Source organism: Fusarium mangiferae (assembly GCF_900044065.1).
Source record: "Fusarium mangiferae strain MRC7560 genome assembly, contig: FMAN_scaffold012, whole genome shotgun sequence".
Taxonomy (NCBI): Eukaryota; Fungi; Ascomycota; class Sordariomycetes; order Hypocreales; family Nectriaceae; genus Fusarium; species Fusarium mangiferae.
Window position 1 is genome coordinate 1064360 of NW_024573932.1, and position 21816 is coordinate 1086175.

The 21816-nt window shown below is 49.3% G+C and overlaps 7 protein-coding genes across 7 annotated transcripts; 3 read left to right on the plus strand and 4 right to left on the minus strand.

Annotated features, from left to right (window-relative positions):
- Positions 1-556: 556 nt before the first annotated feature.
- FMAN_08102 (uncharacterized protein) lies at positions 557-1363 on the minus strand (the record flags this gene model as incomplete). Its single annotated transcript, XM_041821536.1, has 2 exons — positions 557-984; positions 1033-1363. The coding sequence occupies 2 exons, from the start codon at positions 1361-1363 to the stop codon at positions 557-559; spliced, it is 759 nt and encodes a 252-aa protein (XP_041687306.1).
- Positions 1364-2961: 1598 nt separating this feature from the next.
- FMAN_08103 (related to beta-carotene 15,15`-dioxygenase) lies at positions 2962-4742 on the plus strand (the record flags this gene model as incomplete). Its single annotated transcript, XM_041821537.1, has 2 exons — positions 2962-3081; positions 3129-4742. The coding sequence occupies 2 exons, from the start codon at positions 2962-2964 to the stop codon at positions 4740-4742; spliced, it is 1734 nt and encodes a 577-aa protein (XP_041687307.1).
- Positions 4743-6062: 1320 nt separating this feature from the next.
- FMAN_08104 (putative ISU1 protein) lies at positions 6063-6712 on the minus strand (the record flags this gene model as incomplete). The annotated part of the gene is made up of 2 exons (XM_041821538.1): positions 6063-6199; positions 6283-6712. 2 exons carry the CDS (start codon positions 6710-6712, stop codon positions 6063-6065), a joined length of 567 nt encoding a protein of 188 aa, XP_041687308.1.
- Positions 6713-8656: 1944 nt separating this feature from the next.
- On the minus strand, positions 8657-11763 carry FMAN_08105 (uncharacterized protein; the record flags this gene model as incomplete). The annotated part of the gene is made up of 4 exons (XM_041821539.1): positions 8657-8890; positions 8951-10257; positions 10313-10676; positions 10756-11763. 4 exons carry the CDS (start codon positions 11761-11763, stop codon positions 8657-8659), a joined length of 2913 nt encoding a protein of 970 aa, XP_041687309.1.
- A 620-nt stretch (positions 11764-12383) lies between these two features.
- On the minus strand, positions 12384-13379 carry FMAN_08106 (uncharacterized protein; the record flags this gene model as incomplete). The annotated part of the gene is made up of 1 exon (XM_041821540.1): positions 12384-13379. The coding sequence occupies one exon, from the start codon at positions 13377-13379 to the stop codon at positions 12384-12386; it is 996 nt and encodes a 331-aa protein (XP_041687310.1).
- Positions 13380-14033: 654 nt separating this feature from the next.
- FMAN_08107 (uncharacterized protein) lies at positions 14034-18067 on the plus strand (the record flags this gene model as incomplete). The annotated part of the gene is made up of 2 exons (XM_041821541.1): positions 14034-14489; positions 14552-18067. The coding sequence occupies 2 exons, from the start codon at positions 14034-14036 to the stop codon at positions 18065-18067; spliced, it is 3972 nt and encodes a 1323-aa protein (XP_041687311.1).
- A 934-nt stretch (positions 18068-19001) lies between these two features.
- Positions 19002-21558, plus strand: FMAN_08108 (uncharacterized protein; the record flags this gene model as incomplete). Its single annotated transcript, XM_041821542.1, has 4 exons — positions 19002-19029; positions 19141-19208; positions 19281-21364; positions 21414-21558. The coding sequence occupies 4 exons, from the start codon at positions 19002-19004 to the stop codon at positions 21556-21558; spliced, it is 2325 nt and encodes a 774-aa protein (XP_041687312.1).
- Positions 21559-21816: the final 258 nt, after the last annotated feature.

Below are 21816 nucleotides of genomic sequence, written 5' to 3' on the forward strand. Positions count from 1 at the left end.
TCTCAATCATCACCATAAGCGAGAAGGGTCTCTCAGAAACAACCTTTCATGCAATATGAGTGACTATTTCTTGGATATTGAGCCTCGGCGACATTATCCCTTTGTCCAACAACCAGTCGTTTATGAATACATGAGACGTTTCGAAAACTGACTGGCGTCAGTTACCCTGACCACAGCAGCTGACTGCGTACTCTTGGTTGTCGCAATTCAAGCCCGACATCCACTCACTGCCCTGGAGGTTCAACAGCGGTCTCGACCCGACGGCAGATATAGAAAACCACCCATATTCGAAGTTAGCTACTCTCGTAGCTGGGGGACACTCTGCTTGTCCTCATTCTTCCGTGTGATGAGTGGTTCTCACGTGAGGCACCTAGCATTACTTCAGACGGGCGATGACCAGCCAGACCCGACAATGCGAGGTGAGAACTATTAGGGGAGACTTATCGCGTGGTCTGAAGGTCGTATTCCTTGCGGCTCCATATCGCAAGCAAGGCCGATTGTTGCTCATCAGCTTGAGAGATTTCCTGTCACATCGTGACCAGATCTCAGTCCACACTCATGACGGAAACACTTTATCATCAGCAAGAAACTGATCAACACGTCTCTTCCGTCCTTGTGCACCCATCTCAGTCAGACTGACTTCCTTCGCCTCACCATTCGGAGCTTCCTCAGGCAGCGAAAGCACACGGCCACCGACTCTCGCCAACAAGATTCTCATTCTCTCAAGCTCCTTCTCAACCGGGCCATTGCGAGTGAGCAGATTTTCCTGAATACCGGCGCCATTCTCATCTGTTTGAAGTGGCTCAACGATAGATTGAAGGCGCTTTAAGCGTGCGACTTTGTCCCGAAGTTGCTTGCGCTGGTCGTTGAGTTCAGTGAGTTGCTGGACGGCGTCTGCGTAGCGCTTAGTTTCCATGGGATGGTCGTTGATGTCTTTTTCCAAGTGCCATGAAGTAGGCAACGCTTCTATAGACTTATCTTCGGCTACCAAAGTCAGTTCCAAGATCTGATATCTGGCGTTGAAGTACTCACTCAAGTCAAGCTCTCTGCCGATACCGCCCTCAGTGTCAGCTGGACCCCCCACCTTCCGCTCAGCGTCCTTAGTGTAAACATCATTGATCTGCTCAGCGATATTGCGACTGGCTTGCGGAGGGTACACGCGACGACAGTGCTGCTGGATGGTGTGGTTGAGATTATATAAGACTTCTTGAACGACGCGCTCGGGGATAGCTTCATCTGACGCGTCGTTGGTTTCTTGCCATGAGCGGGATGGCGCGATAGGCTGAGAGAGAAGTGTTGTTTGGCTGGTGATGAAAGACTGCTTCAACGAAGGGATCGTCGGTGCTGCTGGACGAGATGACATGGTGATATTTCTTTGTAGTCTGGATTCTGACAATCGTGAGAGCACTTGGTATTGATGAATTACTGATGCTGGTGATGCTTGGCCAATCACGTGTAAAGAGATGGACGCTTAGAAGGGTGTCCACTAAGATCAGCACCTATTTAGTGGGCGAGCCCCTAACGGCCCCCACCCAAATGTCTGGGAATTTCATCAGACTGGATGATCATAAAGATTAGAGGTCTTGAACAGAATACTCAACATAAGTCAAGTTTCAATGTTCTGTCAGATGTTTTCATGAAAGCAATTAATGAAACTATGGAATCAGTTATTGTTTGCTTGCCAAGACGATAAAAGCCGTAAAGAGAACGGAGTCAGCCATGAATTAAACATCCAATACTTTGAGAGCCCAACTGGCTATTATGAATGATTTGCTTGGTTATTCAGACGCAAGGCTGGTATTTATGAGATCTGCATCTGAGTAACAATGATTCTTTCTATTTTGCTCATTCCAGAGAATTTCTCATATGTTCTCATATCATTCGATAGGGCCAGTGTCTTGATTATATCGACCAGGACAGGTTTTCATCAAGACCGACTTCTCTCACCGACATCGATACCCAGGACATCACCAATAAACCATCACCGCCTGATGGCATGTGCTACATCGGAATCTAAAAGCCTACTCTAAATCTAGCACAACAAGCAACCAACAAACGCCAGGATCCAGCCAAGAGTCACACACAGGAACCTCGAGTCGTCAATCCCCGCCTGCGGTATAACAAGAGCTCCACGATGCCCATGCCAACGAAGCACACTCTCGTCAAGCCATACTCGCTTTCGCTAAGGCAATATTGCAAGTACACGCAGATGCATCCCCTTAAACGCCAACGTCCAAACTAACCACCTTTCCCTCGTCGTCTTCAGCCGTTGATAGGTCCCCCAAGCGACGAGCGGAACAATACCGCACACGCGAAGGCGCACAAAGTATTGAGCCACTAGTGAGTAAGTAAAATCAACTTAACAACCTCAGCTTCGGGTGCCGACATCTCAAGGATGAGTTGTTTTGTGGTGATTTCTTCGATGCGGAAGTGTCGGGGCTTGGTATTTTCGTTTTCTCGTGCGGAATCCGGTTTCGTTTTCTGATGGTAGCGTCATTGACTTTACACAGCCCATGCGTGGGAGTACAACAGGCGGGTTTTTGTACTTAATAAGTTTGAGGTCCATATTTAAAAAATACCCTATTATCATGATGCGTTTTGTAAAGAGCCGTGTTTTATTGTTTTGAAGTTGAATGACGACAATGAAGCTTTAAAGTGGTCATCTTCACTTGCAAGTTCATCATCGGTGCTAACACTGCATTGCGTTGCAAACATCCAGTACACACACAGACAACAGGGTGCACTGTGTTGTGTTTGTATAGAGCCAGCACTTTATTTCTCACTTGACACATGAGCTGAAAGTCATTTCGCGCTTGTTTTATAGACACATCTCCAGAGCATGCTTCTTGTTCTTGCATCTTTGTTTCCCACAAGTCAAACGATACTGTCGCAAACGAAACGAGACACTTTGAGCAAGCAACTGTTTCTCACTTGTTAGACATTTTCCTAATAAACTTTAATATGGCGCTCAACGGCCCGGGTGTCTATCACCGCACCCGAGAGCATGAACAAGAAGACGCCTCAAACATCACCAAGAACATCCTCGCCGAATCATGGAAATCATGGCCCAACGAAGCCGCTGTGAGTTCTTCCCTCTGTGATCCAACTACTAAAACTAACATGTTCAGTTTGATCGTCTTGAAGAACATCGCGGTCCTCTCCGCCTGACTCTCAAAGGCACCATCCCCTCATGGGCCGCTGGTTCTCTCTACCGCACTGGTCCTGGCCAAAGTCGCGTTGAAGACACAGCGCGCGGCACACACTTCACAACTCATTGGTTCGACGGCTTTGCACAGACTCATTGCTTTGATATCATTCCCTCTGAAGATGGCGAGACACAAGTGTGGTACTCATCAAGACGACAGGCCGATGAGTGGATTGCTGATGTGAAGAAGAAAGGATGGCGATCAGGAATGACGTTTGGACAGAAAGCTGATCCTTGTGTTGGAATCTTTGCAAAGGTCATGACTGTCTTTGAACCAAAGTTGGGGAATCATAATGTTGCGCTCTTGGCCAATGTTCCTGGTGTGCCGAAGGATGAGAAGACAGAGGTATCGAATGGAGTGACGGGACCTCTTGGGCATCGTGTGAACACGGTTAATCTGTTTGTTTCTACAGACTACACTGGAATACGTCGTATCGATCCTTCAACGCTCCAACCCCTGACCGAGACCACGCAATACGATCTTCACCCCTCCCTCAGCGGTCCCTGTTCCTGCTCTCACGCCCAACGCGACCCCGACTCAGGAGACTTATTCAACTTCAACCTTGCATTCGGCCGAGTTCCGACATATCGAATCTTCAGAGTCGACGCTGCTTCAGGAGAAACAGAGGTACTCGCTACCATCTCCGATCTCAACGTTCCACCGGCCTACATGCACAGTTTCTTCCTCACAGAAAACCACGTTGTGGTATGCATACCCGCATCACACTACGCATGGAGAGGACTAAAAACACAATGGGAGGGAAATATCATCGATTCAATGAAGCCATTCGATAAAGAGAGGAAATGCAAGTGGCTGGTTGTCGATCGCCGACACGGAAAGGGGCTTGTCGCTACCTTTTCAACGCCGGCTGCTTTCTTCTTCCATAGCATCAATGCATTTGAGAAGAAGGTTAAAGATGAAGATGGCACTGAGCAGACAGACCTGTTTTTTGATTTGGCCAAGTATGACAACATGGATATCATCAAGGGATTTTACTACGATGTTCTCATGGATCGCGACGATGCGACGAAGAAATACTGGTTCAAGAATGACCGGTATAAGAACTGTGCACCAACTCTCACAAGATACCGTTTCAGACTTCCCTCCGCACCAACACCAGACACAACATTCTCCGCCAGCGCAGAACAAGTCCTCGCCATTCCTAGTCCACACGCCGGCGAGCTCCCAACTATCCACCCCCTTCGCAACGGCAAACCCTATCGCTACGTCTACAGCGCCTCACTACGCGGTCTAACAACCTCAGTTGATGCTCTGGTAAAGACGGACCTAGATACCAGTGAAGCGTTCATGTGGACAGGACCTGAAGGACATACCCCTGGCGAGCCGGTGTTTGTGCCAAGGCCTGGGGCTGTGGAAGAAGATGATGGTATCGTATTCAGTCTGGTCGTCGATGGAGTTAATGAGAAGGCATATATACTGTGCTTGAATGGGAAGACTATGGAGGAGCTGGGGAGGGCAGAGGCTGATTTTGCGATTGGACAGGGATTTCATGGCATTCATTTGCCAGCTGCTTAATCGAGGGTTGCGAATCGAGCGATGCATGCATATAGATAGACATGGGTTTACCAAGAGCGGACGTTTAATCCCATAGACAGAAAATATTCCCCTTCGCAAATTATAGCACATTGAAGTGATCAAGACCGGCCTTGGCCTCGAATAGTGCTCTTCGCCTCAAACCCGCACTTACACCACCTCCCAAATCCTCACCACCTTAAAAATCGATGCGAAAACCCCCACAGGCACTCAGTTTCCGTCTCCCAAACCCTCGGAACCCAATATCTCAATTCGATCGAGCTACCCCGCGAAATGCAACGGTGGCTTTACTTTTTTGGTGGAAAATGGCCTGATGCTGACGCGCTACGGAGGATTTTTTCTTGAGCAGCAACTGGACCTTGCATGAGTTGCGGCAGGGATGAGAGATCTCTTTTTTTCTAAATTGGATGCATATGATGCTGGCACTAGAAGTAACTGGGTTCGTATACGTGAATTTAAGACTTGGAAGCGAAGTCATTGTACAGAGTACTTGTTGTTTACATGCTGTGGTGGGGTGATTGATAAGGAGTTTTGAGGGTGAATCACGAGATTGGGACTGGGATCGCTTGCTACCGATTGGACAGGGTCTCAGGAATTGGGTTTATGGAGAGATCATCTGGAGATGAGCACAAGGTTGATCAGTTAATCGTGGTGAGCGCTCACTGAACTGATGATGCCCATTAGACTCCAGAAATGAGGTTGTCTAACGTGGGAAGCGAGGAGCCTCGGTGACCGAGGCATGGACCCTGAAAATTGTACGATTGATAACACGAGCCGCATCACAACGACAATCCATCTCCGCGGAGGCCGGGACTTATCACCCCATCAGATAACGGCTTATCAATCTTCACTGACTCACGAACAAACATCAAGACTCGTTCAATCGAGAGCATTTGACATTTCACGCTTGTGCTATTTGATACAGTTCATCTCATTCTACCGACCCCGCTCCAATGTAGACAGACCCCTTCTTCGCCGCATCCCCTGTAAGCCCAATCACAACCATAGTGATTTCAGGCAGAAAAATAAATAAAGAACCCCTGACTCCCAAATACTGATCCCATAGTGTGCGGATAAAGAAGGGAAAGACTAGTCAGACGTGTTGCGTCAGACAATCCTACTCCAGACTAGATCCAAAGATGACTCCCCCTCCTTCGTTGGTGTTCCGAACGACTTTCTTTTTTTCATCCTGCCTCAAAGAGGGTATCATTTCCTAGTTTCCCAAGTATTGTGACATGGCGTAAAAGCAATGTAATATTCGTGTTTTTTTAATGTTGAGATTTTCTTGATGGATTACCACGTTTAAGCAGCAGCGGCGTCGGCCTCGGGGAGCTTCATGCCGGTACCGCTGAGGTTGCTGACCTTGGCGTTGGGGTTCTTGGTGTAGTAATCTGAGATGGCAGACTTGATAGCATCCTCAGCAAGCATGGAGCAGTGCACTATCAAACATAGTTAGCATCACAGTGCGCAATATACCGCATTTGAGCAAACTGTAAGCGATATATCAGGGTAGTAAACTTACGCTTGACGGGGGGTAAGCAGAGCTCCTTAGCAATCTCAGTGTTCTTGACCTTGCCGGCATCATCCAGGCTCATGCCACGCACGAGCTCGGTGAGATAGCTGCTGGAGGCGATGGCGGAACCGCATCCGAATGTCTTGAACTTGACCTCGGAGATCTTCTGGGTTTCAGGGTCGACGCGGATCTGGAGCTTCATGACATCGCCGCAGGCAGGGGCGCCGACGAGACCGGTTCCGACATCACTGTCCTTCTTGTTCATGGAGCCGACATTTCGGGGTCGTGAGTAGTGGTCGAGGACCTTCTCGTGGTAGGAGCGGGTAGCGTTGACGGCGACGGCGGGAGAGATCTGGCGGGCAGGGAGGATGGTAGGACGGGCGAGGGGGGCAGCGACAGCAGCTCGCCGCGAGACAGCGCGAATTCCTCTAGCGAACATTGTGATATGTGTTGTAGGTAGGGTTTGGTGATATATCGAGGTTTGTCGAATATCAGGTTGTGCGTAGGTCGTGTTGTCAGGATTGTTGTAAGATGCAAGATTGGAAAAGTGATGTGATGCAAAGATCGAGAGTTGAGTTGAATGGGAGGCGAAAAGCGATGACGGAGGGAGGATCAAGTCTGGGGGTTTGGCTAAAAAAAAGATGCTCTTCCTCTTGTTGCGGGCGGGACTCGAGGAGATGGCGATTTCGGGCAATGGCTTGCGGTGGTGTGGAGTAGATGAGGGCCAATCAGTGAGCTTCGATTGCTCGGCCATTACGTCTCTATTAGCTCGGTACTCCTCGGAGAAGAGAGACACAGATTCAAGACCCGCCTACTTCCCACTTCTTTTTTATATTGACGTTTATCTGACTTTCTCTTTACTGTTAACATTTATTTGTGTCTTTGAGTGGTCGTTCAATTAATTTGTTTGTTTTTAACCATCATGCTCTCCCGTCCTCATCAAACGCAATGGAGCAAAGTCAGTCCGATTGGATTCACAGGTGAGGAGTAAACCGAGAGCTTAGGTGTAGGTTGTGGCCGGGGACCCGGACTAGTCTGCATCTGATAAGATGCCAGCCTTTGACACCAAGAACATTCATTACTAATGACATGCCGAGGCGAATCACACATCGTCATGGACCATGGAGCGGCAATTTATCCGTTTGATTCTCGATCCTTCAAGCGGTCCATCGGTATTCTTCTCCGTACAGACACTGTAGTCTCAACCCTAAAGCGCAGATCGATTTATTACTGGCCAAATGAGAAGATGCTGATAGTTAATGAAGTCGTAACCTTCGGTGTAAACCCGGCGACATCGGCGTTGGCGTACCGGCGCTGCAAATGATTTGTCAACGTGCATGGCTTTGTCCATCTGATAAGGCCAACATCAGATTGATAACTCAACACAGCTTCTCCGTGCACAGTCCGCGGGGTCATAGATTGAAGATGTCTACCTTCGGGTAAGAATGCTATCAATTGGCCCGAGACCGAAAGTCAAATGTCCATTGTCAATGCATGATTCTAATTTGCGACTTTGACTGTCAGATGAAAGACGAATTGCAAGGTGGTGGATCTCGGTCGTTGAAATCCCCGCTCGCTTTTTACACGGAGTCGGGGATATGCTCCCGGGCATTTGGCACTTCAACGGAAATCACTGAATATGGAAAATGGGTTACATCGATCTGTATGCCGCTGCAACAGTGTGACGTTGGCTTAAAATATCACATGTGGCATATTTTTATTCATGAAAGACATTTCATGATGCTTCGGTAATGCGATGGAAGTCTCAAGGTATTGGACCCTGCCCAAATCGCCGGGATCAACCTCCGATGGTCCGGCGTCGACTATCATAGAAACTGCTAAGCCATTCCTCGAACTAGAACGAGAATATATACAATTATATAGCATTTCAGACAATGCATTCTGCGAACTACCACAGTGTAGTATAGGGCCTAGTTTCTGCTTTTCTTTACTAAGGGGATTCTTCTCTATACACATGCCTCAGGGGGCAAGAAAACTCAGAAACCTTATCCTAAGGCATAAATGATAAACTTGGTCGAAACTTAAGATCCCTTCAGATTGGTTTCTAAGGATAAGGTCTGAAGTCTTTTTTGCCTGCCCTTCACATGGATCTTGTCTCAAATTGCAGGTGCAGATATGGCCCAACAACTTGCGGTACGATGAATAGGCATCTAAGGGGATGATGAGGAGCTATGTTATCCACAAAGAGGATGATCTCTAGTATGTCACCGGGTTAAGTGCTACAGGATTGAGCTTCCACGTGTTGCAGGTAGATTCATGTGAACCAATTGGCATTTGCAATTTAATGATACCTTAAGGATAGCTGCCTATTATCCAACAGCATATATCTTCGTATCTTTTCCACGGCTATATGTTTGTATGATCAGGTTTCTAAAACCTCTGGTTCTTCGGCAAGCAGGATGTCCGTCAATTGGGTCAGTAGTGGAATCCAGCTCTCAAACTGATCACCTCCGCATCGATAAAGCCCAACCCCAAGCTCGATCACCGCTACTTCAAGATCATGGCCCACTATCCACTGATTAGATTCCACTTTCTTCCGAAGTATGTGATCCCAAGAGCTTGAGAAAGGCTCTGGAATACTGGGATAACTCGAGGACTATCGCTTCATCAGAACAATGCTTGAGGCTGGGAACTTTTAGTGGCAAAGGAGACTTACTCGAATTAGCTGCAACAATTCTTTCAGATCATTCGCCCTGAGCCTTGAAATACTTTGTATCAGGCTACGTGACAACTTGGGAGGCCCTTTTTCCGCACATGCTTTCCTCCACATACCACGAAGACGAGCCATGACCTCGATCTTCAACTCCGGGTACGCCTTGGTAGCCAGGTCTTCCATCTCTTTCTTAAGTTCATCGATGCTGATTTGCTCAGCAATATCCCAAAATCGATCGTTGTCGACATCAGAGCTAAAACCAGAGTGGCATTCTGCGCAAATGTGATGTAGACCAGCTTGATCAAAAGCCATTTGTCGTAGAAGGACGAGGGAAACTTTCGTAGCCTCTTGTATACCTCTCTGCCTTTCTAATACCTCAAGCCACGCAAATAAATGTAGATTTGGTCTAATCAATAGCCATTTAGAACCCGGAACGCATCCTCCAACCAAGCAATTGCACACCCGTTCATCATGGGACGAAACTTCGACTCCACTGTCAAGGAGGGCCTGCAATAATTCCAAGATCTTTGAAAAGCTCACTGAGCTACTTAATGTAAGATCTCGAAGCAGCATGTGAAGGATGCGCCAACCCCAGCGGTTGTGCAAATGCGCATCACCACCATTCGTGAGAGCAAACCGAAACAACGGCAGATCATGCAACGAAGCGATGTGCTCAAGTAAGTCTCCTTCTGTTTGCTTGAATTTTTTGAAGCCCAATTTTATCAACGCTCTCGCCGATCTGACACCATGGGTCATATGCATCAAGGTCCTGCCATCCTGGAAGGAGAAGTTGGGGCTGCCGAGTTTAGAGATCACCCGGGACCAGAAGTCTACTAAATCATGTTGTCCGTGTGCGACGCGGTAATTTTCTTCGAAATTCCATTCCAATAGGTCTCGAATTAGGCGAGAGGTAAGATCAGGATGGGATGCTGCTGCAAAATCGATGATCCACCATACCAAAGTCCAGTTCTGCCGTGCAGCAACTGTGCAGATAATCGGATAGCAAGCACCTAGAGTGCTAAATAAGCTGGCACCATTCTCGACAAGCATCATAGCTGTGTCTGGAATATTCATCGCTGCGGCATACAATAAAGGGCTCCTGCCATACTCATCGCTCTGATCAACTGGATGCCCAGCAGCTAGAAGTTGAGCCACACGTGAAGGCTGTTGTACTGCCATGTGAAGTGCCGATTGACCCAAGAAGTTGACAATCGTATCGAATGGTTGTGTGTTTCTCTTAAGGCAAAGTGTGAAACTTTCATCCGAGTCAAACAATGTTGAGCTGTGAAGCGGAGGACTATCTCCAAAATCTTGGACAGGCTCTTATTAGACTGGCCGAACCTTATGACTGTATGCCAGACTCACTTGTATACATTCTGATAAATGCCTTCATACGCTGGAAATGAAAAGGGTCATCTTCGTAAATGAAGGGTGTTGGCCAAGAGGACAAAGTGGGCACCACAGTCTTGAAATCGCATCCAAGAGCAACGAGAGAGTCAACAGAACCCACATACCCCAGTTCCATCAGATACAGTAGTTGTCTCAAGAGACTGCTACATGTTAACGGCCGCGAACCGGCATAGCAGTGAGAGGGAAGGGGGACCAACCCTACGCTGTGAGATGTTTCTTTGGTACGGAACGATGAAACGAAAAGCCGGATCAGGTTCGTGATAGTTTTAGAGTCTTCACCATTCCTACCAGTATATGCTTCGACATTATGAGTAGCCACCTACAGCTCACGTTAGCAATACTCCAAACTTGTGTAAGGGGGGACCATCCTCAAGATAGCCACGACCTAAAGGATCAACCTGATTCACAAATCCAGGACAAGACTTATATAGACCTTTCAACTCAGTCTCGGCTGTTACCCAGTCTATTTCTTCCAAGGCCAGCCTTTCCAGAATCACAAAGCCAGGTGCATCGAAGTCAACGACAGTTTCGATTTGTAGACATGGCTGAAGAGAATATCGTCCTGGCTCAGAGATGAGATCAAGCCCCAGAGCTACTTTCAATGGGATCCCGTAGTGATACAACGTCAATCGAAGATCAAAACGGTAACGCCTCACAGAACAGTCCGGATTATCGCAACCTTGGAATATCTCAGCCAGGGGGGAGTATTGCAGACGCCAGAAGGTGCCACTTATTGTACGCTTCTTGTGGCATGAGCAATCACAGTTACATGACAAATATTGAATGATATCGTTTTGATAAGTCGCAGTAGTGCCTAAAGTGTTATCGTGTGGAGTAATCTCTGTTGACAGACCGGAGATTGGGGTCATTGAAGATGTAGCGTCCGCTGTAACTAACGAACTCCGGCTGTTGCGCATGTATAAGTGTTGCTGAATAATGTAAAGTCTGTAAGTTTGATGGTGAGTTTTACTTCTCACCGCGGATAGAGGAGTAGCGTACTGTGATATGTCTTGCTTGAGACCAGTGACGAGGGCCTGAAGTTCGTCAAGCTCACCCTTCCATTGACCCGACCTGAATGTAGTCCGTATGATCTGTCTTCTTGAAGAGTTGACTGGTATATCACCAGCCAGGTTTGCTAAGCGATCTGCCACTCTCGCAGAGCGGTCTCGACATCTCCCCATCATGATCGGGCCAAGCTGCTCTTGCATGATGTCATCCGCGCTGGTCTCGAGTTGGATGAGTTGCTTGCCAATGAGCTCAATATCCTCACTGAGCCATGAGATGTTGCCTCCGAGGCCTTTGACGTTCTTGTAGCGCTGTCGCAGTCTCTGGCCGCCATCAACTAACTGGAGTGCCAGAGAGGCAAGTCCAGCTCCGCCAGCGACGATGCCCAGAAGCTCTGCCATTTGGTAGAAATATCGGCGATTTTACTGATGGTGATTTTACTGATGGTGAGGTTGTAGGAGAGTTGAAAAGATGACAGAGAGCTCGGTCGCCGATGGCTGATGGTACATCTTGCACAGCCTGATCAGGCTCTCAGCTGCAAGCCGTTATTGGACCGCAAGGCTTTCTGGGCTCCTCTGCAGGATGCAGCACTCAGGCTGTTGGAGAAAGAGTCAACAGCAATATAAACCTAAATCACAAAAGAAAAACTACAAAAATAAAGGCAATGGCAAGGCATTTTGGGCGTACCGAGTCAACGTAAGGCTTTCCTACCTTATCCGACCCTCCCTCTCCTCTGCCATATCCAGAAAGGGCCTTCAGATGATTACACGACCAACACCTCATAGGTTGCATTCCGATAATCTCAAATACTCTTGATTTTAGGAACGAGAACTGAGACTTGGAGCATCACCACCTACCGAACAGCACAGCGTCATGAGGCCAAGCTAAATTCACAGTTTCGAATAGGAGGCGGGTTCGAGCGAGCGATGCAGGCCATTGCAACACATCTATTAACCTAGATAGCTATCTCCCTGATATATCGGCTTAATAGTTGAATGCCATCCTCTCTAATAAATCACTATCACGCCTGAGTGGCATTGTTATCAATCAGTGACGAGTACTCCTGCAGCGCAACTTCATCCAGTGCACCGCGCCACTCAACGACCTTCTCCCCATTAACGCCCCTCCGCCCCTTTTCCATAGCTCGACGCATAACTAGCGGATCAAAGAACAAAGGTTCATCAGCGCGACCAAGAATGGGCACCACTTCAGCCAGCTTGCCGCGCCAGAAGCCAAAGCGCGCGTGGATGCCGACACGCATACGGAAGCGACGGGACCGGTGTCTGATGATAAAAGGCACTACCAGATAGTCCGGCACTCCATCTTTGCCCACAGAGCTCTCTTCGACGCGGACATGCAATTTGTTCTGTCCCGGACCTTTGTGTGCCACCTTGACCTTGACGGCTCCGGTCTTGGTCCAGGTGCGTGATTCGCCGATGTTGTAGGAGACAGAAGCAGGATTGTAGCCTACTTGCATGCCGATTCCGTGCGTTAGTGACACCTCAGCGGATTGTGGTGTACCCTCCCAACCACTGGGACTAGGGAATGCCTTGACGATTGCTGGATGCGGAAATTCCTCCTCCTCATAATCACTGTCACTGCTATCAGAAGCATCCGAAGCATTCTTTGCGTCATCTCTCGGTGCATCTTCTACATGAACATGAATATCAACCGTTTGGATACGACTGAGCCAGTTTCGGTTTCCGCTTGACAGTGACAAGTGCAATCGCAGCTGGACGAGATACGCAGGCTCATTGAGGTACGTTCCTGCGAAAACAGGTCGCCCGAGCTCAGCTTGGAGAAATTTGGAAGGGTCTCCAGACGATATAATCTGTCGCGGCTCTGAGAGCTCAGCCGGAGTATTTGTCTGCGGTGCTGAGAGCTGTCCTGCGCCATCATCATCGATCGACACAGTCAATGGCAGAAGGACCGGGGACGTGGAATTGGTGTCGTCAACGTCGCTATCAAACACAGATGACGGGATTGGTGATTTTGATTTGTCAGGGAGTTCCGACATTATGCCCAGACCAATGGAGGCGCTTGTTGGGTGTAAGTGGGATTGAAGTTCTTGATAGAGGGCTAGTGTATGTTGAGCAGTGTTACTGAACAAAATGTCTCTAGGTTCGCATAGTATCAGCCGTGGGATCAGGTGTTGGATCAACACGCATGCACCAAGATATATACTATCAGCGCTCAGCCTCACTGCAACACATCCATTTCATTTCACGCTCAAGAATCAGGCTCCCGAATCTAGACCACCACGCCACCGGCGCGTAACCGCTGTTGTAACGTATCTTCAGAAATTTAAGTCGTCCCGAACATCCTTGTCATGCAACTTTATTGCTTTATCTCGCGCATCACACTGGACGCTATCGATTGATACGGTCCAATAGGATCAATGTGACTTCCCCTCAACTCCCAAATTTGAAAGAAGCTGAAACGAGCTGAAAAAGAGCATGTTGGACAAGACGGCAAGTTTGAAGAGTAAAAGAGGAGGAGAGATAACATGAAAGGGATGGTATAATAAGACCGGTAGGGCCTTGTTGTAAGAAGCGATACAAAATTTGCAAATACTCAAAGTATCATCTCGATTCTCATCTTATACACTGTTCTCGCCTGCTCTGATCCAAATTGAGCATTTCTAACATTATTCAAACGTCAGAACTTCAAAATGGATGTTCCAGTAGAACAATTGAGTGAGATGTCAATATCTCCTCACTACTGGGGGATATATACATCCCTGTACAGCTCATTGCCCCCGGAGGCCGTCAAACAGCTCGAGCGTGCCATCTGGCTCAAGATGTCAGGACTCGCAAACGAAGCCAGAGCAATCTTTGACAATGAGCTCGGATCTTTTGCAGCAGTTCCAGTTGTCGCTATTGAGCACGCCGACCTCGAGTTAGAGGCGGGCAGATGGGGCCGGGCGTGGCAGATCCTAGACTCAAAGCTTTCACAGCTGCGAGAGACCAAAGAAGACCTCGAATCACCCGAACATCGACTCATGGCTTTGACTTGGGCCATGCTCGGGACGAGACATCGAGGTGATGTGACGTCGTCAGCTATAGAGATTGAAAGGACACAACATTGGCTTGCTGGAGTACCTGTAGCAGAGTATACTGACATCCAGGTACGACAGCTGTCACTAAACCCTCAAACTTGATATGGTGACTGATCTAACATCGTGCTTAGGCAGGTTGCATTCGCCGGTATGTCATCGCAAGTCTGTTCGCCAGGCTCTATTCGGGATACAATAATCCAGAGTCAGAGCACATCCCGTTGCATGACAGGACAGACGCTTCAGGTGAAAGGACTCCCTGGGGTGGGCTACAACTACTGCGGCGCTCTCTGACGCAGCGAGGCATGTTCAACGAGGCCAATGCCCTGTTCCGCGCGGAGCTGAATCGCACGCCACCAGAAGACCGAGGCCCTGTGGTCAACGAGTTTCTGGAGGCTGTAGCAACCATTCCTACGGGTCTGGGCCGGGACTACATCGAGGCGGTGGTTCGTCTTCAGTGGGCAACCACACATATTCAGCTACAAGCACCAGAAAGCGCCGTTGAGGAGTTCGACAAATCTGAGGCTGCTTTCCAGAGGTTCTGTGATGAATTTGGCATCGGAAATAAGGAGGCCACACCGCATATGCAAGCAATGTCCTACGAGAGGCTGTCGTGCATCAACGACCCGATCGACAAATTAGAGCGGACAGAGGAGCTAGCCGCTCACATGGAAGCTGTCGACGGCACGAAGACTGGCTATTGCTTAGCGGCGGCTGCTGATCTTTCGAGGAAATATTACGAAGTCACTGGAATGGAATTGTTCAGGACCACGTATTTCGACGTGCAGAGACGCCTCGATACGTATGACCAGACGGTATCGGAGGACATTTGCGATCTGGTGCACCATCATGTTGACCTCAACTCCGTTGCGCTCGCGAGCCTTATTGATCGCGATAAGGCTCTCGACTGGATTGATGACTTCTTTAAGCAGTATCAGCATTTCGACGCCCCAGTGGTGAGGGCGTTGCTCCTTAGGAGTCAGGCATCACTCCTGCGAAGTCTTCGTCGACAGGATGAGGCTGGGAGGATCGACGAGGAGGCCAGTCGATTGGAGACATTCTCGCCATCGGTAGGCAATTGGATGCATTCGAGGCAGGGTTACCGCGATCCAACGAGAAGGGGCACCACTTCTTCTGTGCAGCCAGATCCCCAGAATCAGGTTCTGGACGATGATGGGGAGGAGACATTCTATTGGGGATGGAGCGATGCCATTGGCGATCATGCAAAAATACAAGAAATGTCCATTCAGCTGGTACTGACATGGCTGCTCGAGGACATAGCCACTGGGAACTCCGCCCTTGAAGAGTTCAAGGGCATGGAAGAAGCTGCATTGAAAGCTATTGTCTTCCCCGAAGCCACCGATATCAATGATCCCACAGAAGAACGGTACACACGTCTCTGTGCATGGTTCGGTAAACCCCCTGTGCATCAAAAGAACCGTCGACTGTTCTGTTTGGTCATGCTTAGATTCGGGAGGCAGATGCACTTTTCTGATCTTCAGCTCTGGGACCTTCGCCTTTCTGAGCTCAAGAGTCTACTCGAGCTCGAAGAAAGCCTCCCCCAGATCATACGGGACAAGTTTCCAGGTAGCAAGGGCAGTTGGCTGTCCCAAATAGCACTCACATACATGGCACCGCTAGATTACTCGGCGGATTTCGCCAGCGCTGAATCAGGAGAACGATTGTCAAATGCGCAAACATACAACGACCGTGCTCTGGCTGAGTTTCGTCGAAACAAGGACCTCGTTCGGGTGGCTCTTCATCAGCGATCTGGAGCGCAAATCTGCATGTTCATGATCAGGCGGATAAGACAATTGGAGCAGCAAGCAGCGAGCTCCAACGGTGCCAAAGGCGGAACAGCAGAAAATAGGCCTAAAGAGGCAGAGAACCATACTTATTGCCTTTCAGACTATGCCAAGGCTCAAATCCACGACCTCAGCAAGAGAGGGATCAGTCAGGCTGAAGAGGCTGATGAGATATTTTCGTTAAGCGAGCTCCACGCCTCCTCCAGTTCAGGTCTAGAAGGCATCACACAACGGCAGAGCATCACCGCGGGCAATGCCAATGCATTCACGGTCCTCACAGCCATCGAGCTGCTCCTCGCGGCCCCAGGTGAGCCATCTGATGAGACTATCACCAAAATATGGCAGTGGGTGCAGAAGTTCAAAGCACGCTCGCTGGCGCGGACCATCGGAGTGCGTATGTCCGCTCCACCCGAGCTTGTGAGTAAGATCAAGGCGTGTCCTGAAGCTGCACGCGGTTACGATGAGATGCTGGAGCTGGAACAACGGATTGAGAAGGCTGAGGGGATGGCCAAATTCAATCTGCGTCGGCAGCTGGACATGCATCGTCGAACCATGAGAGACACACACGACTTGCTGAGGCAACTCCTCGACTTGAAAGAGGCCCAGCCATTTGACTTGTCTGATGTGGCCAGAATCACTGCCCAGAGTGGTACAGGCATTGTCCTGGTTGACTGGTTCTACCTCCCTCCATATTTCCATGGTGACATCGGTAGATTCTTCCTGTTCACAACTAAGAATCGATCCAAACGAAACATAAATATAAAACTAACCATGGATATGTTGACTACGAAAGTAGGGGATGTGGTTGATTGGATGAAAACATATCTTACCCCAGAAAATTTTAAAGATATACAAGAGGAGAATCTCGACACCCCAGAGGCACGCAAAGCATTCGATAGCATGCTAGGTGGTCTCATTGCGCCGCTTTCCCGCCATGTCAAGCCGGGTGATCTCGTTGTCCTGTGTCCATCCTCCTCTCTCCACCGGCTTCCGCTTCACGCACTTGCGATCGGAGGACATCAAGCGTTGATACACCGAAATCCAGTCGTTTATACCCACAGCCAGTCACTTCTGCGCTCATGCTTCGCGGCCACGGAGGTGGCACGACCATCGCTAGCGCCTATCAACGTCAAATTCATATCAGGCATCGCGGAATCCGAATCCACATACCTTAAAGCAGGACGAGCCAGTATCCAGACGCTGGCCCGTGAGTTCCACACAGATCCAATGATAGACCGGACCGCCTCCAAGGAGAACTTCCTGACTGTTGCTGGAAATTCTCGTCTCCTCCATATGCATACTCATTGTGGCTGGGGATCGAAAGATCCTTTGGATCACAAGGTCGAGTTTCCTATGCCGTGTGCGCCGCCTAACGAGCAACGCCCGGTTGAGAGCGTCACGGCCCGAGAATTCTTTGATATTATAGTCTCACCAGGCACACACATCAACATGATAGCGTGCCAGGGGGGTGTCGTGGATGTGCCTCTAGGAGACGAGGTCTTGGGACTTGTCCCTGCGCTGATGTGTTCTGGGGCCAGTTCAACAGTATCGACGCTGTGGAAAATTAACGACACACATGGGTCGAGGTTTTCGAAATTGTTTTTCGACTCTTTCTCTAAACAGAGCACCTCCACAGATGGCAATACATATAAAGATGGCGGCAGCCTCATAGTAAATCTTGCAAAAGCAATGCAGGACGCCGCCCAAGCGATGGACCATTCGATGAACGAAGACATGGACGATGAGAAGCAAGAGCCTCTCTATAGATGGGCAGGATATGTGCTTCACGGCTGTTGGCAATTCCTACTTTCGGGACAGGACATCAAGTCGTTGCACAATAGGTAGTGACATGTGAAGGATCCGACGGCGCTATACCTCTACACTTTGCTGAGAGCTTAGATCAGCAGAGAGAACTTTAGATGAGGTGAGACCTGGTATTTTGTCTTCTTTGAAGAAGTTGTAACCGTGCCTGAGGCCACAGAGAACCTGGTTAGAGCAGTTTGTAAGGCGAGATAGTGTTAACCAGCATTTAAATCTCACAAAATTTAATCGCATCGCTGTTAGAAAGACAGAATCTACAAAGTGACTTGATTATTGGGGAATTCTGTGCCTGGTGCTTGCCAGATGTAGATCAATCAGTGTCTTTAGGGTAGGCCATCTGTTGTGTTACCATTCAATACGAATGAATGAATGCCTTAGACGCACTGTCCACCTTGAATCCCAGTTGTAGGAATGCTCAATTTCAAGTCCCTAGCTTGCAGTGATGACAAATAAGTCGAGACCATGTTGTATAGCGTCAGACGGCCTTGTTAGAGTTGCGAGACTTACAGGGCAATTCAAGCTTGTAGTGTTATGCCTACCTAGCCAGTGTGAATAAGGGAATATTGCAGCCGCATGCAGCCGTTTGGCCTGTCAACATGCCATTTTCCGATATAATGGCCGAAACAGATACCAAATAGCCAATACTCAACACAATTACCACTGCCACATGGAATCATCACAAGTCTGGACATGGATCTTGGATGGAATCATCAAAGGAATAACGCCACAGCGCCACCAAACCGGATGAGTGGCTGGTGGAATGCCCCGCCGCCTTACCCCAGTGACGTGTGCCGCCTATCACTAAAGCACCTGAAGCTTCCAACTCCAGGCAGTGCTGATTTCAGCTCGAGCTTAATTCCACATCCACCTTCTACACATATCACTTCAATCTTCTCTTTTACTTATCCTGAACAAACCTTGGCTTGTGAAATAGAAGCAGAACCAAAACTTCCCCATCATGGCTTGCCAGCATCTCGACTTGATCGGTACGTGAATCTTCAAAATCGACCCCGCCATTTGATCGACCACCAGTCATGATAGTTGCGACAAGCTCGCGGTCGACCTCAGTAGGACTTTGTGGACTGACTATACTGTAGGGCTGACACCCCCTAACCCTTCTCAGTCCGTCTATCGCGAAGATTGTACTCAATGTTTCGACTCCATCGTAAGACTCCCGCTTGCTGAGCGCCAAGCCCTCGAAATCCTTGAAGCTTAGCTTGCTGACCAAGTTGAACAGGATGATCCTGCTGGGCTCGATGTCTGCCTTCAGTGCTTCAACGGAGGATGCGCTGGCGACCGTAACCATGATAAACTTCACTATGCGCTGACCCAGCATCCCCTCGCTCTCAACATCCGCCGCACAAGAAAGATTGTCGAACGAGACGAACCACCCGCCAAGATGTCCAAGCTGGCTATCGCAGCTGAAACTGAGGAGGACCGATATGATACAGCGCTAACTGTCAAGTGCCTCGACTGTAACACCGAACTCGACCGAACGCATCCCAAGCTCGCACCGATGGTCGACGGTATTCTCCAGGCGAACACATTTTCTCGAAAGGAAGAGGTTAAGGCATGGGAACAGGAGCTGACCAGCTGCGAGCATATCTTGATGCTTCAGCAAGCGCCTGCTAAGAAGATCGAGCAAAACGACCTGAGCCATTGCTATGCTTGCGACCTACCAGAGAACCTTTGGCTGTGTATTGAGTGTGGCAACCTGGGATGTGGCCGTAAGCAGATGGGTGGCGTAGACGGAAACTCGCACGCTCTCGCTCATGCCAACGAGTCTGGTCATGGCGTCGCTGTGAAGCTTGGATCCATCACACCTGAAGGAACCGCCGACATTTACTGCTACAAGTGTGATGACGAAAGAGTCGACGACAACCTGGGCGAACACCTAAACCATTGGGGCATCGTATTGGCGGAGCGCCAGAAGACGGAAAAGAGCTTGACTGAGATGCAGATCGAGCAGAATCTCAAATGGGACTTCAGCATGACAACGGAAGACGGAAAGGAGCTCAAGCCCCTGTTTGGTCCTGGCCTTACGGGCTTGAAGAACCTTGGAAACAGCTGCTACCTTGCCAGTATCGTCCAGTGTCTGTTTGACATGCCATCATTCCAGGAGCGATACTTCCGACCCAATGACGACCTACCCATCGTTCCCGAACCAGCTGCGGATATCGAGACTCAGCTCCGAAAGACAGCCGATGGACTCTTATCTGGACGGTACTCTAAACCCGACGCTGATGTTGCTGCAGAGGGAATCACGCACCAGAAGGGTCTTGCGCCAGCCATGCTCAAGCACCTTATCGGTCGAGGACATGAAGAGTTTTCTACAATGCGACAGCAGGATGCCCTCGAATTCCTCCAGCACCTATTCAAACTCGTCACTCGATCTCCCCACCCCGATGGAAAGGACCCCACACAACCCTTCCGATTTGTTCTAGAGCAAAGACTTCAATGTCTGGGATGCCACAAGGTGCGGTACAGCAGCAACGAGCAGGACAGCATTTTCATCGATGTCCCCCTAGAAAAGCTGCCTCGGGAGGAGGGTTCGGAGGGCCCAGATGCTTACAAGCCTGTGTCACTCAAGGAGTGTCTCGATAACTTCACAGGAGCCGAGAAGGTTGAGCTGACTTGCTCAGCTTGCGGAAGCAAGGATGGCTTCACCAAGCGATCGTTGTTCAAGACATTCCCCGATACCCTGGTTGTCAACGCACGAAAGATGACTGTGGTCAACTGGGTTCCTATCAAGGTTGATGTTCCTGTTCTTGTACCGGACGAGCCCTTTAACTTGGACGAATATCTGTCCAAGGGACTGCAGCCTGGGGAGGAACAACTGCCAGACGAGCCTGAGGTCAAAGCTCCCGCTTTTGAACCCGATGCTGCCGCTCTCGCTCAGCTCGAAGCCATGGGCTTCCCTCGCAACCGCTGCGAGCGTGCTCTTCACGCCACCGGAAACTCCGATGCCAACGCCGCGATGGAATGGTTGTTCGGGCACATGGAGGACCCCGACATTGATGCGCCCCTTGATCTTGGTGCTCAAAGTGGTGGCGCCAACACCGCTGACCCTGAGAAAATTGAGATGCTCGGAGCTATGGGTTTCGGTGCCCCTCAGGCCAAGAAGGCCCTGAAAGAGACAGGTGGCGATGTCGAGCGGGCTGTTGAGTGGCTGTTCAGCCATCCTGACGACCAAGGCACTTTTGATGATGATGCTCCCGCCGAAGCAGCTGCTCCTAAGGAACCTGCTGGAAGTGCTGATTTGCCCGCTACTTTCCAACTTCGATCAATCGTGTGCCACAAGGGCACAAGTATCCATGCTGGGTAAGTATTTCTACGCAATCACAGCACACAGCATGCTAATTATTTATAGACATTACGTTGCTTTCATCCGCAAGGCTCTGGGAGATGCTAATGTTCCAACTTGGGTTCTCTTCAACGATGAGAAGGTCGTTGAAGCCCATGATGTTGATGAGATGCGCAAGTTTGCGTATGTGTACTTTTTCAAGCGAGTTTAGGTCCAGGCTATCGACTGTATAGCAATGGGCGAGGCGCATTTGATTTGAAGATAGGCCGGTTGCATGAGACGGTGAATGGCGCGAGGTTGAAGAGGCGATGGCAGCTATGTCTACGCTGTCATGATTTGGTACCTGGACATTAGAAAAGCAGATGAGACACGCATGTAGAAGTGACTGGGATATTATGTCTGCGAAGATTAGATAACAAGACATCCTGATACGTATCGTACAAATCCATCGCGGTCGTTGAATATTGAA